This window comes from Empidonax traillii, unplaced genomic scaffold, assembly GCF_003031625.1.
Source record: "Empidonax traillii isolate 1590-97213 ecotype Southwest subspecies unplaced genomic scaffold, ASM303162v1 scaffold1506:size99153, whole genome shotgun sequence".
In the NCBI taxonomy this organism is placed as follows: domain Eukaryota; kingdom Metazoa; phylum Chordata; class Aves; order Passeriformes; family Tyrannidae; genus Empidonax; species Empidonax traillii.
Window position 1 is genome coordinate 35,671 of NW_020956699.1, and position 14,315 is coordinate 49,985.

Below are 14,315 nucleotides of genomic sequence, written 5' to 3' on the forward strand. Positions count from 1 at the left end.
GAAGGATATTGAGGTGCTGGAGCGGGTCCAGAGAAGAGCAACGAGGCTGGTGAAGGGACTTGAGCACAAGTCCTATGAGGAGAGGCTGAGGGAGCTGGGGTTGTTTAGTCTGGAGAAGAGAAGGCTTAGAGGTGACCTCATCACTCTCTTCAACTACCTGAAGGGAGGTTATAGCCAGGTGGGGGTTGGCCTCTTCTCCCAGGCAACCAACAATAGGACAAGAGGACATGGGCTCAAGCTCTGCCAGGGGAGGTTTAGGTTAGATGTTAGGAAGAAATTCTTTACAGAGAGGGTAATCAAGCATTGGAACAGCCTACTCAGAGCGGTGGTGGACTCACCATCCCTGGAGGTTTTTAAGCAGAGATTGGATGTGGCCCTTAGTGCCATGTTATAGTAATTGGAGTTGGATCAGGGGTTGGACTTGATGATCTTGGAGGTCTTTTCCAACCCAATCTATTCTATGATTCTGTGATTCTATGATTAAATCACACACAGTGAGACAGAATGGACAAGAGAGAGAGCGAGAGAGAGTTTATTTCAGGGGATCAACTAGCTTATATGTGGTAGAACGTGGAATGTGTGGAATTTGGGAGGATTTTTTAGGGAGTTTCATGAAAGGAGATGTCTATAAATGGAGAAATTAAGCTAAACACATCCTAATATGGGTGAGAAAGATGGAAAAGCTATAAATTTTAACCAACAGGGCCAATGAGCATAGGGGTTACAATCAGCAGATAGGGACAGAGTTAACCATAATTGAAACTGCAGGTTACATACAAGGCAGGATTTTTTCTAACAACATTGTTACTAAATTGAAAAAGCATAACACTTTTATAACATGAAAAGCAGTCTCTGAGGTAGGAAGTTATCTGTTGTCCAGTAGTTTAGCTGCATTCCAAAGCTGTCTTCTCTTCAGTTCTCCCTTTCTTCAGAGATTTTTCTCCACCAAGAATATATTTCTTGCGGTGAACCTCCAACAGTCCATGGCTTTTCTCTGCACAACTGCTTCCTGGTTTAGCATTGCAGCTAAGCAAGTTCAGAAATACACCTGATTCTGTCTGTAGTGACTCTACAGTTACCCTGTCTGTAATGAGTCTGGTACATGCTTGCATTGTATCCCCATTTTTTTATGTGCTATGCAGAGAGATATGAGCTGGACTAATGGATCTTGCTAGGATTCTGCAGTATGCTTAGTCTATAATGCTCTCTCATGCTTCACTAGTGGTTACAATATTAGTATTGCCAGTCTGCCTATTTGGTGAAGTTGTTCAGGACTGAAGGAGGGTGAAATCTGTAACAATGAGAATGAGTAAGCATCCTATGTTTTGGGTTTTTGGTTCAACTGGATCTCCTTGATCTATGTATTTCATGCCCTTGTTTTATGTGATAACTACATGGAGGTTTTTAGTTTTGTTGCGAATGGAGTGATGCACTTCACTCCTAAGAAAGAAATAACAGTATACTTTTAAAACAATGAGTTAAGAGTTCAAAGGTAAATGCAACAGTGGTTTAACAAGATTTGATGGCAAGGTACAGTTGCTTTTTTACTGCATAGAGGACAGGGTCAGACAGAATTGTCAGGGAGACCTTTCTGTTGAGTCATAAAGTTCAGAAAGGGCCCCCTTGTGTTCTAAACTCCTTCTCAGAGAGGAGTCTAGATGTGGTTGGATCCAATCCTGGTTTCACACTTGGTGGATGCTTTATGTCTAAGGGATTATATGTGCAATACCAATCCTTTATATCACTTAGCTAACATTTCAAAGTTTAGCATGCTGGTAATCACTTACAGAGGATCTATTGCGACAAGGAGTCTCTCAACTTCAAGGAATAACCTTGAGAGGCCTCTCTACTCAAGGGGAGAACCTGACATACAGCTTGCTGCCATGCAGGAGAGCTCAGTGGGTCCTGGGCTGTCTGCTATTTATAAAGGAAGCTGGATGTAACCATCACAACCTCCATTAGTGGTTATGGCTTAATCAGAGGTGGAAGGGGAGAAGCACACTGTCACAATTCTGACTTATAAACATAATAGGAATTGAGAGGTTCAAATATTTGTGTTAAGTCTTAAAGTTGTTCCAGAATTTTGTTGTTCTGATCTTCAAAGCAACTATGTGTCTGACCTAAATGTATTATGACTGGTATCTTGTGATTATTATGTTTGGTTTGTTTTTTTATTAAGACATCTTTTTTTTGGTGGAATTTACTCCTTCAGATGTTTATAACCACTGTTGAAATATATCTTAGGTCCTAAATTTGTGAGACAAAGCAAGCTTAAGTAGTTTTCTTTTACTTCTTTTTGTCCCTGATCGCTGTAATAGTTCATTATTGCACTAAGTAAAAGTTTAAATTTCTGTGCTGTTATTCTACATGTGATTTTACTAGTATCTTTTCCTCTGGTGATTTAAAAAAGAAAAATGTAGTACTGCAGGAAAAAATGACTATACTGTTTAAGATTTTATTTCTTCTTTTACTTTGATAAGCACAAGCTAAACTCAATAGTTATTTTAGATCTATTTTTTTGGGGATTTGATTCCTAACCTTTTTGCAGAAGTCTTGACTTCCAGTTCATGCAGTGGCTTTCTGGTTCCCTTTTCTCAGCGTATTACCTCTTTTTCTAAAACAGAGGCAAGATATTAAATTTTCTTGAATGTTCTTTGGATGAGACAAATAAGTTTATTTTAAAAAGTGTTTCCAGATGCTTTAAAACTGGTTACAAATACTTTATCACAAAAGGATCTTATTGACTCAACCATAAAAAAACCCCAATCTTTTTTGGATTTTTGGTTCAGTGTTCTTATTTCAGCTGCTTGTGTGGTTTGAAGTAGGTGACTGACTTATATTATGACAAATTTTATCTAAATGTATGGACTATGTGAGACTTTTTTTTTCTGAAGTCACTATGCAAAGGAAGGAGAAAAAACTTGCTGTAGTCTGTTCACAAATTATTTTCTATTAATTTAGCATCACTTGTATAGGTTCATCTGTAAAGATAGACACTTTTTCTGTTTCTATATCATTGCTGAGCATGTTTAATCAGTAAAAATGAACTTGGTTCCTGTTAGAAAGAAGAACCGTTTTTGTGATGGTTCTGTGACTAGAACTTCCTTTGTTTATTTAAACTAGTCTGACATAATTGGATTATTTAGAAAATCTCTCTGGAATTTCTTTTGAAATTAATTTAGAAGAGACTCTTGGATGACTTCAGTAGAGTAATTTATAACAAGTTACTTGGGTGACACATACTTTTAAACTTGTCTCCATTTAATGATAGCAGATTTTGTGCATCTTACCTTATAGTTTAACTCTGGTATCAGAGGTACCTAAAAAGTTTTGTATGAGCTCACTACATAAAAAGGAACCAGCAATTCTACCAAGTAGTGAAGTTTAATGCTTACGAATCTGCTACACTTCCTTTTGGAAGTTGGAACATTTTCCTCTGTTACTGGAAGTCTGCAGTAGTGCACTTCAGGCCAGAATAGAACAACAATTATCAGGTTTGGATTACACAGCTCTTATTAAAATTTACTCAAATTACAGCAGCTTTAGATTAAAGTGAACTACATCTGTGTTCACTAACAGATCTGCATTCTGTTGTGCAGAGATGTGGAATATGTGTTTATTTGGGTCTCCCTGTGAAATGCATGTGGTTGTTAATTGTTTTCACTAGCTGAATTTTTAAGTGTGTATATCATACTTAAGATACTTTTGAGTCATTGACAATTTTGCTGTATCTAGATGCAGAGCATGATTCTTTTATACCCTTGTAATTTAGGCAGTTTCATCCATTTCTTTCTGTGCTATTGCTCAGCTTCAAGTAATACAGTTTTCATCATCTTGCATTCTCTTGCTTATTGAGATGTTTTCTCACCTGTGGAGAGAGCATGGGGTAGGAAAAATGCTCTTGGGTTTTCTCTTAAACCATTATAACCCTGAGGTTAGCTCAGTTGGTTAGAGCATGGTGCTAATAACACCAAGGTTGTGGGTTTGAACCCTGTATGGGCCATTCACTTGAGAGTTGGACTCAATGATCCTTGTGGGTCCCTTTGATGCCGAAAAACCTTGGAATAATTAACTGTTTAGAGACTTTGCATCTATAAGCAGCAAGGTATTTGTTTATTCAACGTTGGGAGCAAACCAGCTCTCGCTGGACAAACTTGATTGGCTAGAAAGTGCAAATGCAAACCATTTTAGATACAGGTTTACATCATCTAACATACATATTAATAAGCAGGCTAGTCCCTGGGCGGAGTCTTTCCAGAATCTTTTTGGACGTGCAGTCTTCTACTGTAGGGGTCTTCTCCTCGAGCCTTCATCCATCTGGTGGTCACCACGGACATCTTCCTCGATTTGACCTCTTCCAGTTAGGTGACCTGAATTCTTCAAGCTTGCGAAATCCTGGCTCTGGACCTTCTATATCTTATTCAAACGTCTAGTTTAACTAATTTATTACCTTGTGTATACTACTCCTATTCTTTCTATAATAAGGACTTTGATCCAGTGAGTAGAACAGAACATGATATTAACCAGTGCTCCTAAAATGTTCTTCTAACAAAACAGGTAGAGCAAACAGGACAGGGTATACCAGCTGAACTATTGTTAACTCTTTTTTTGTGCCTTTTTGCCATCACCTTCCAACTCAGAATATTCTGTGAAATTATCTTCTCTTGCTCGTTTTCAAACTAGAGAATTTAACGGGATTTTGGATAGTATTTCTGGACATGTAAACACCATTTTCATTAAATCTAGAGAAAATATGAGGTGTGTGGTGGTTCTGAGCATCTAGTCTTTTATTAAGGAACTTTAATTATGACCTCTAAGATTAACTTTTAGGGACTAACTTGAAAAATCAGCTTCTTCTAGTAAGCTAATGAAATAGCTCCTGCAATCTATTCTAGATAGCACTGGAAAATATTTCAGAAAGCTAATTTTGCCACCTCTTTCTGGTTAGACCTTATGCAAGATAAGAGGAAATAAAGGACTGAATGTTACAGTTGTATTTTCATGATACCTGTGATATCTTTGATTAGTATGACACTTTGATAATAAAAGTGCAGATGTGATGCTATAAATGAGATGAGACTAGTTAAATTCTAAAAACAGAATCATTAAGGTTGGAAAGGACTTTCAAGATCGAGTCCAACCTTTGACAGAGTACCAACATGCCCACTAAACCATATCACAAAGTGCCATGCCATCTTTTTTTGAACATTTCCAGGGATGGTGACTCCACCATTTCCCTGGCCAGCCTGTTCCAATGCTTAACCACTCTTTCAGTGAAGAAATTTTCCTTAATATCTGATCTGAACCTCCCTGTCACAGTTTGAGGCCATTTCCTCTTGTCCTCTCACTAGTTGCCTGGAAAAAGAGGCTGACACCCACCTTGCTACACAACCTCCTTTCAGGTAGTTGTAGAGAGTGATAAGTTCTTCCCTGAGCCTTCTTTTCTCCAGACTGAACACCCCCAGCTACCTCAGTTGCTCCTCATAGGACTTATGTTCCAGTCCCTTCACCAGCTCCATTGCCCTTCTCTGGACACACTCCAGTGCCTCAGTGTCCTTGTAGTGAGGGGCCCAAAACTGGGCACAGTACTCGAAGTGTGGCCTCACCTTTCCTGGTCCTGCTGGCCACAGTATTTCTGATACAGGCCAGGATGCCATTGGCATTCTTGGTCACCTGGGCACAAGCTGGCTCATGTTAAAGCTCTGTCTGAGAAAATAATAATAGAAAACAGAATGGAAATAATGATCAAAACACCACAAGTGTAATCCTCTTGTAAGATAAGCATCTGAAAAGTACTCATTTCTTGGTTTGTTCTTATTACAGGGACTTGCCATGAGGTGCTGAAGCCATTTTATTTGATTCAGAGAGACTGGACCTAAATGGCGCAGCATGACTTTGCTCCAGCCTGGCTTAATTTTTCTACTCCGCCATCAACAAAGGTATGTTCTTCGCTATTCTTTTGACCAGGCAGTCTTGTTATTAGAGAAATCTAAATGTCATAACCTCAATCATAGTAACAATACAAATCTCTTTATGAAAATGTGAAGGGTGATAACAGATGTTATTTAGCAAGTCTTGCTGTCATGATTTAAGTAGTTGGACCTTGGTTGTCAAGCTTGTACCTCTGGTAGGGGAGTTCCTGTAAAGAAGTATGTGCCTGGACGTGTTGTCAGAGCTGTTGGATTAAGATTGCCTTCATTGGGAGTTTAAAATCAATTATAGTATTTTGTACTAGAAGAAACAAGGCAGAGGCATGTGCTTAATGTTTTTGCTTCTGATTTTGCTCTATGTCCTATACATTTTACAGAAGTGTTATTCTATTATCCAAGTGATAAAAAAGTGCTTTTGAAATAGACCTTCTGAAATGGCTCCTCAGTTGCTGGCAGGATGCTTGCTACTACTGGTAGTGTGTGGCGCTTTCAAATAGTTGTGCATTCTCGCTATGGTGGTTTCATCTAGACTACTTTTACTCACTTTATGCAATGGGGCAGCTTGGAAACAAGAAATAGCAATCTCTGAATTATTAGGATTTGTAAGTATTCTAGGAAGTCTTGAACATGTCTATCTCACAAATGTTTCCTTTTCTGGACTATCCTACTCTTTCTTAATTTGTGTGACTGCAGAAGCAGAGGCAGCACTGGATATTTCAAACTCCTGTAATCTGTTTTATTTCCCTGTTTGTAGAGCTGTTGTCTTCATTATAATATCTGCAGCTATGAGAGTGGCATTGCCTTGCTTTGATGTATTTATGTAAGTTTCTTGCTGTCTTTCATGTCCATGGAAAATGTTTAGCCTTTATAAAGTTATGGAAATAGGCTTGTACTATTGTTCAATGCACAGTCAGCTGTCAGTGTGTGTTCCCATTGCTTTACTTTTATATGTCTGTACACATGCATGCATTGAATGTCCTTATTTATTATATTGCTCTATTCAACTTTCTTCTGCACTGATCTATCTAGCTTCTTTTGTTTAGTATAGTCTGTCAGCAACTGTCAATTGCTGTTCTGGGAACATCAGGCCTATCTCTTTCAGAATGGTTCCTGTGATCTATTTGTTTTCATTCTACTTGATTTCTGAGATATTCAGCTCTTCTGATCTGCTTTTTCCAATTTAAATACATTTTCAATCAGAAAAGTAATTAGAGCTTAGCTTAACATGGTGTCACAATTGCAAAACAATCTTTTTCCATGTATTTCAAGAATCTGCTGGAAGAGCTTTACCTGCATATTTAAAGTGTCAATATAGCCAGATAAAAATAAGTTCTAGCCCTTCCTCAGTACTACTCAACTATATCTGGTGTGTGGGTTGTATTTGTGTCATGGGTTTATGTGGCTGGGTTTTTGGTAGCGGGTGGGGCTATAGGGGTGGCTTCACTTAGAAGCTGCTAGAAGCTTCCCCTGTCCTATGAGGAGTCAATGATAGCCAGCTCCATGACAGACTTCCTGGTGCAGGCTAAGGCTGAGCCAATTAGAAGTGATAATATAATGCTTCTGTGATAACATATTTAAGAACAGAGGACTGTTGCGCAGAAGAAATTCCAGCCGGAGAAGAGAGGATTGAGAACATGGGATAACAATGCAAACTCCAAGGTTAGTGCAGCGGGGGGGGAGGAGGGGCCCAGGGGCCCCCCCTCCCCCTCCAACAGGGGAAAGACTGAGAGCGGAGGCCCCTGATGCCTGTAGAAGACCATTGGGGTGCAGAGACCCCCCTGCAGCCCATGAAGGAGCCCATGCTGGAGCATGAGGAGGCTGTGACCCCGTGGGAGGCTCAAGATGGAGCAGGGTCCTGCAGGAGACCTGTGGCCTGTGGAGACAGAAACCTCTTGGGGTAGGCAGCGGGTCTGCAGACCCCCTGATGAAGGATACGGAGGAGGAGGATTTTGACTTAGACATTTTGAAACCGTTTCCCTGAGGAATTCACAGGAGCCGTGAAAGACTTGAGAAGGTGCCAGTGAGAGAAGGATGTAAATAAGGAGTGAATATCCAATTATGTGTAAAGACTAGTAATAAACTATAGATAGGGAGTTAATAATAGAAAGGCATGTAAGGTTCTGTTTGCAGTGTGTGTGTGAAAAAAGAAATTATTAGGCTGTATGAAGCAATAAAGCTGACTGTCGGATCATCATCATATATGGTGCCTGGTTTTTATTTTTTTGCCATCCTAACTACTACAACAGAAACCCACACTGGAGCAGGTTTTCCCTGGGTAGGACTTGTGGCCCCTGTGGGGGACACACATCAGTGCAGCTCATCTGTGAAGGACTGACCCCATGGAGGATTGACCCACGGGACAGCAGATTGGGAAGAACTGCTGCCCGAGGGGTGGACTCACACTGGAGAGGTCCATCAAGGACTGTCTCCTGTTGGAGGTACCCCACAGAAGCAGAGGAAGGACTCAGAGATGTGCCCGCCCCCCCCCCCCCCCATCCCCTGTAACTCGTGGTGAAGACCATAGTGATGCAGGTTGTCCCCCTGCAGCCTATGGAGGACCATCGGGGTGCAGAGACCTGACCACTCCCCATGGAGGAATAACCCACAGGACAGCAGATTGGGAAGAACTGCTGTCTGAGGGGTGGACTCAAAATGATTGCAAATCCCCTTCCCTGTCCCCCTGCACTGCTGGGGGGGAAAGAGGGAGAGTTGAGAAGGAAGGAGGGGTGGGGGGAAGGTGTTTTAAAACTGTAATTTCTCACTCCTAGTTCTTATCCTGTTAGTAATAAATTTAAGTTCTATCCCCATGGTTTGCCCATGAAATTAATCTGTAAATGACTTCTTCCAGTGCTTATCTCTACTCAGGAATCCTTAGCTGTTTTTTTTTCTCTCCTCTGCTAATTTGCAGAGGGAGGGTGATAGTGGTTTTTAGTGGGCCCCTGGCATCTGACCAGGGTTAAACCTCTACAATTTGTCACCTCATGCCTCAATTGTGGGAAATTTCATTGCAAGTATATGTTGTGGATCCTGTTTTCTTCCACAAATCTTTGCCTCAAGGAGTTTAGATAGACTTACTTTCATCTCTTGCAAAAACTCTTTAGTTGTATGCTTTCTCCATTATAGTCTTTGTCCTTCATTGTTTGAAATGCAGCTTATTTCCTTGTATTACCTCTTCTCTCAGTGATCAGCATTGTGTGATATAGAGCACATTTGGATAATAAACACTTGAAAAGTCTTTTGGTCCTACCCAGTATGTAGTAGTTCCTAGTTTATGGAATATAGCTTATTCTAACATTCCTCTACAGTAGAGGTCTCAAATGTTGTGCCCTTCCCTTCTGCTCCCTGTCCTCTCTATTTCCTAGGATAGATGTTTATTTCTGCTTCTCATATCTCAGTGTGACAGCTGCCAAAAGGGAAGAGCAGGTAAAAGGGATGAAGAAGAAGGGGTTGAGGAAGGCAGTGTCTCATGCTTCATGCAGAATGGAGCTGGGATTAGGCTATGGTATCAGCAACATTTAAACCTGAGAAGGACAAACTGAACTCTGCCCAGTCAGTTTTTATTTCCCTCAAAGGCACTTGTAGGAATTGTGTCTTTACAAGTTTAGTTTCCCCCTCAATCCTGAGTAGTTGAGGCTTTCCCTTACTTAGGTAAAGGCTAGCATTAGAAAGACCTGATGCCAGGAAGCTGGGATCATGAAAGAGTTTTCTTAATGTGACTGATTACAGCTTAAATGAAATCCATCTTGTCTATTGCTGTTGATTTCCTCTTAAAGATAAGCTTTTATATTATCTCCCTATCACTTACGTGGCAAAGACAACTGAGATAGCTGGATATCCATTGCTCAGTAGCTTTAGTTTGGGTCTGAAACTAATATATTTGCATCAATGCAGTATTGCGGTTGAGCAGGTGAAAGTGGGAAAGCTTTGTAAATAGTGAAGCTATCTTGGGATATGGATGAAATTTTAAAAAAGAATTGCTGTAAAATGTGTATGGGCAAATTGCAGATTGGTAAATGTAGTTTTTGCAATTTTGCTGTTACTTCATATTAAGCAATAAGACTTCTTATACTTCAAAAATTTGTGTTACTTTCTTTTTTGGCTGATTGTATCAAGTCAGATAATTTCTCAACTTCCAGAAATTGCTAATAGATTTCCTGTTGATTACAAGAACCTTGATAAACTAATACCTTCATCATATGGGGAAAATGCAAACTGCATGACCTTTGCATGCAATTTAGAGACTTTAGATGCATTATATCAAATACAACTCAAACACTATATATAAAGTGCTGTCAGTTATAGCCTGTGAAAATGTTCTTGTTCTTCAAAGTTCATACAAGAAAAAAGTTAAACTCCAAAGGCAACATTAGAATGGTGTTGTATGTAAATGAACATGTGAAGCTAACTTCTAAAATTTCATCTATGATCAACAGATCTGGAGCTTTCAGAAACTTTTGGTAGTTTATTCAGTTTGTTTATAACGAATTATTTTTTTGTTAACTACTTGGATCTTTTGATAATTTCTTGTGGTTTTCTGTTTTTTTCTCTCCAAGTTTGTCAAGGAAAAAATTCACAGGTCTTAAATTGAGAGGGAAATCCCTTTTCATTTGATTTCTATATGGTTTGGAAATACATATCTATTACTTACTCAAGTTTGAATTTTAAGCACTGGATTTTGAACAGCACTTTGAGTTCCACTTAGGGGAATTGTCCTTAGAACTTAGGTGTCATTTTTTGTGTGATTGTCTCAACATATTTTCCAAAGTAGTTAAATCAGTTACTATTACTGTGATTTCTTTTTTTCTTTTTTTTTTCCCTTCTCAGTTTGACCAGTGGATATTAATATGACTTCTTTAGACATTAATGGATAATAACTGTTGAAATAAACTTGAGGCTTTCATTTTCAAACATGCACCATTACCGCTATGCTTTTTTTTTTTCCTTTGACTATTACTCAGTCTGGAGACAGAGCCAGCTTCAGGCAGCTAAGTTGATACTTTTCGTGCAGTCAAGTTTATACTCCCTGGAATCACTAAACTTACTTTGCTCACATAATACATTTTGACATTTATGTACATTTATGCATTTGTAGCTATTATGGCCCTGAGAAGTATTGGATCTCTTGTACATGTGCAATACAATGGACATGTGCTCAGTATGTGGTGGAGGGAAGGGGGCTTTGCTTCATCTGTGTCAAAGGTTGGCTATATAAGCAGGGAGGTACTGGGTAATGCAGCTTTTTGCTATCAGTGGGGTATGTGTGGCATGTGCAGCAGTAAGGCTAAACACTATTTTTGCAGAATGAAAATTTATTGAATTTTTAAGGTGTAACTGTGGAAGAAATGTTATAGTATTAAAACAGTAAAGCCAGATAGTAGTAATAAGGAAGACAGCTGCTGTAAGACATGATCCTTTTTTGGTTTAATCTCCTTAGGTATGAGTTCTAGTCAGGATTTGTTTGGATTTCTCAGTGCTATTCTCAACATAAGGTTTTAGTTTAATCATGGCTAGGCTTTGCAAATGAAGATTTTAGTTTAATATACCAATAGAAAGAACTTTATAAAGATTTAGTTCTCTAAAATTTCTACCATGCCTACTTTATAATCTCATAATTTGAAGTATATTTGTGAATCTGTACACTTTTGACTCTAGATTTTACTTGTATTTCATAACTAGTTGTATTTGCCTTATTAAATTGTAATGACACAGCTAATTAACTGGGTCTTTTTTGGGTACAGCTGTCTGGTGGAAACAACTCTTTGCTTTCTATGCAATACATATATAGTCTGTAACTACTCTAAGATCCCAGACTTCTTTCCTGCCTTCCAAACTGTGATCTTGTATCCTTTGTTACCATTTTTTTATTTTTCCTCTGCTGCCACATGTTCCTTGTGCTCTGTTCTGCTGCCAAACCAAATGCTTGGGATTTTTACTTTGTGTAACAAACATGGTCCTCAGCACTGTTTCAGTGTCCTGGAACAGAAGATATAGCTTCTGTTAGCATGGGAGATGATGAATTGCTGTATGGTCTGCCATTCATAGTCCTTCTAAAAATGGATTGTATATATCACAAGTAATGTACATATTACAGTTTTGATAATTCGGTTTTGTTATTAATCAGATATCTCAGGTCTACCACTTGTGCTCCTTTACAGTCATCACTGAACTTTGAGAAACATTCTGAAAATTTTCTGTGGACAGACAATCATTATGAAGCAAATCGCAGAAGACACAACTCTTCAGATGGGTTTGATCCTAACATTGGATGGCCTAATGGAGGTATAATTTAGTTTTCATGGAACATTTTAAACATGTTTACATTGTTGCTGTCCTATGCCAAATGCTGTATTCTATAGTAGAATAGAGGTAATGGAAAGATAGATCTTCTGGGAGATGATGTGATGACTAAGAGTTGGTTAAAGTAGTGTGATTCCAGGTGTATTTCTCTCTGAAGAAGGTGGTTAATTCTCTAGCTAACAATATAAAAATGAATAGCCAGAAAAAGGGTTTGACTTCTTAATGTTGGATTACTATTCTATTTCTTTGGCACTGTTTTGTGAGATTCTTCTTCCCTGCTGATTATGTAAATGAAAACTCAATTTACTAAACTGTCACATCCCAGAGTGTAGAGCTGCTTGCTTAATTTCTCTACCAATTTTACAGAAGTAGAACGTTCTTTCAAAACCATTAATAATTACATTTATTTAAAATTTTAAAACCTAAGGGCATTTTGGGAGAAAAGAGAAGAATGGTTGGCGTTCACAAGGCAGAAACAATACAGAAGATATAAACCATCATGGGGGATACCATTGCAGAGGTTCCCGCACTTGTACCAGCACTTTCCACTGTGGAAAAGGCCAAGGACTGCATGAAAGCAATGTATGTGATAATGAAACTGGGAAAAAGGAAGACAAGGAAGTACCCAAACAGTTTGAGGCTGAGGATTTTGTAAGTTAATTGTAATTATAATAAACAAAGTTTCATTGTTTTTGCACCATTTTGTCCATTGCAAGCTACTTCATGAGATTTCACCAGTTACAGATCATCATATAAGGGATCACCCTTGCCATAGGTAAGAGGGTGTTAGTCATTTGTCCACTAACTTGTTTCTCTTTCTATATCCAGGTTTTATCATTATTATTTTGTTATTGTCACTTAAGTGTTGAAGGGAAACTATAATTGGGTTCTAAGTTTATTTCATATCTTACCATAGTTTACTGTGGCATTAAATTCTACACAAGTACCTTACTGGAAATCTGAAGTACTAACAAAATGATCTTTCTACCACTGGCCATTTGAGGTTCCATTCTTCAACCTAAAATTGTAGGATGTAAGGGGAAGGGTGAGCTTCCTCTTTGAAGAATCATACATCACTGTGTTTTGCTTTCTTTGGACAGTTCGTATAATGGTATTGACTGCTTTTTGAGATGTTTTGTTGGAGAAGAGGAAACAACTGGGTGTTGATCTATTTGGGTTGCAGGGAGAAGTGTCTAGTCTGTCTCTGTTTAAAAGTCTTTGACAGCAGAGGTCATACTTCCAACATTATTGTGTTTCTATATTTCATTGTTCTCACAATTCAAGACTTATTAATAAATTGTATTTAATAATGACAAATCTTCCTTTCAGCCATCTTTGAATCCTGAATATGAGAGCACACCAAACCAGAATAATTCTTTAGCTGCAGGTGCTTGGGGTGAGTATTTTTGATGTTCCTAAATATAAGAAAGTAGCAGAGATCTGAAGTTGTTTAATTTGTAACATAGAAATTTTTTTTAGAATATTACACAGATTGAAATTGGAAACTTCAATATTATTACAATGTAAGTATCTTTTTGTTAGAGAGGTGACACTTCTATTTGGATATTAATCTGTTACCCCAAATGGGATTCTTTCCATCTGTAAAGATGTCAAGAATTTATCATCTCCCAGGAGAAAATGCAATGAAGATGGGTTACCTAAACTAGTGATGGGATTGCTAGCTGAAGAATTGGTAAAAGAATGCTCCTAACTGATTAGAGCTGTTGGAAAATCTTGGAGAGAAACTTATGAGGACTGGGAAGAGCAGGTTAGTTTGCAGAATATCATAGAATCATTTAGGTTGGAAAAGACCTTTAAGATCATCAAGTCCAACTGTTAACCTAACCACTGCCAAGTCTACCACTAAACCATGTCCCCAAGTGCCACATCTACACATCTTTTAAATACCTTCAGGGATGATAACTCTACTACTTCCCTAAGCAACCTGTTCTAATGCTTGATAACCATTTCAGTGAAGAAATTGTTCCTAATATCCAATCTAAACCTCCCCTGGTGTAACTTGAGGCATTTCCCTCTCATCCTGTCACTTGTTACTTGGGAGAAGAGACTGACAACCACCTTTTTGGC

General features: G+C 38.6%; 1 protein-coding gene and 1 long non-coding RNA gene across 5 annotated transcripts in view; one reads left to right on the forward strand and one right to left on the reverse strand.

The window, feature by feature from the left end:
* LOC114070297 overlaps positions 1-8,921 on the reverse strand; it is a 24,875-nt gene extending 15,954 nt beyond the window's left edge. The window contains exons 1-2 of the long non-coding RNA XR_003573906.1: positions 8,909-8,921; positions 3,240-3,242 (exon numbers count right to left, since the gene is read on the reverse strand). This is a non-coding gene — a long non-coding RNA (uncharacterized LOC114070297). The remainder of the gene's footprint in view (positions 1-3,239; positions 3,243-8,908) is intronic.
* The window catches only part of LOC114070295 (vasculin-like), a 32,381-nt gene continuing 23,945 nt past the window's right edge, over positions 5,880-14,315 (forward strand). For 2 of the 4 annotated variants that reach the window (XM_027907635.1, XM_027907633.1), the window contains exons 1-4: positions 5,880-5,950; positions 12,061-12,209; positions 12,655-12,878; positions 13,557-13,623. In XM_027907635.1, the coding sequence (XP_027763436.1) occupies positions 5,880-5,950; positions 12,061-12,209; positions 12,655-12,878; positions 13,557-13,623 (511 nt within the window). The remainder of the gene's footprint in view (positions 5,951-12,060; positions 12,210-12,654; positions 12,879-13,556; positions 13,624-14,315) is intronic. The other 2 variants (XM_027907636.1, XM_027907634.1) reach the window with 2 other exon arrangements.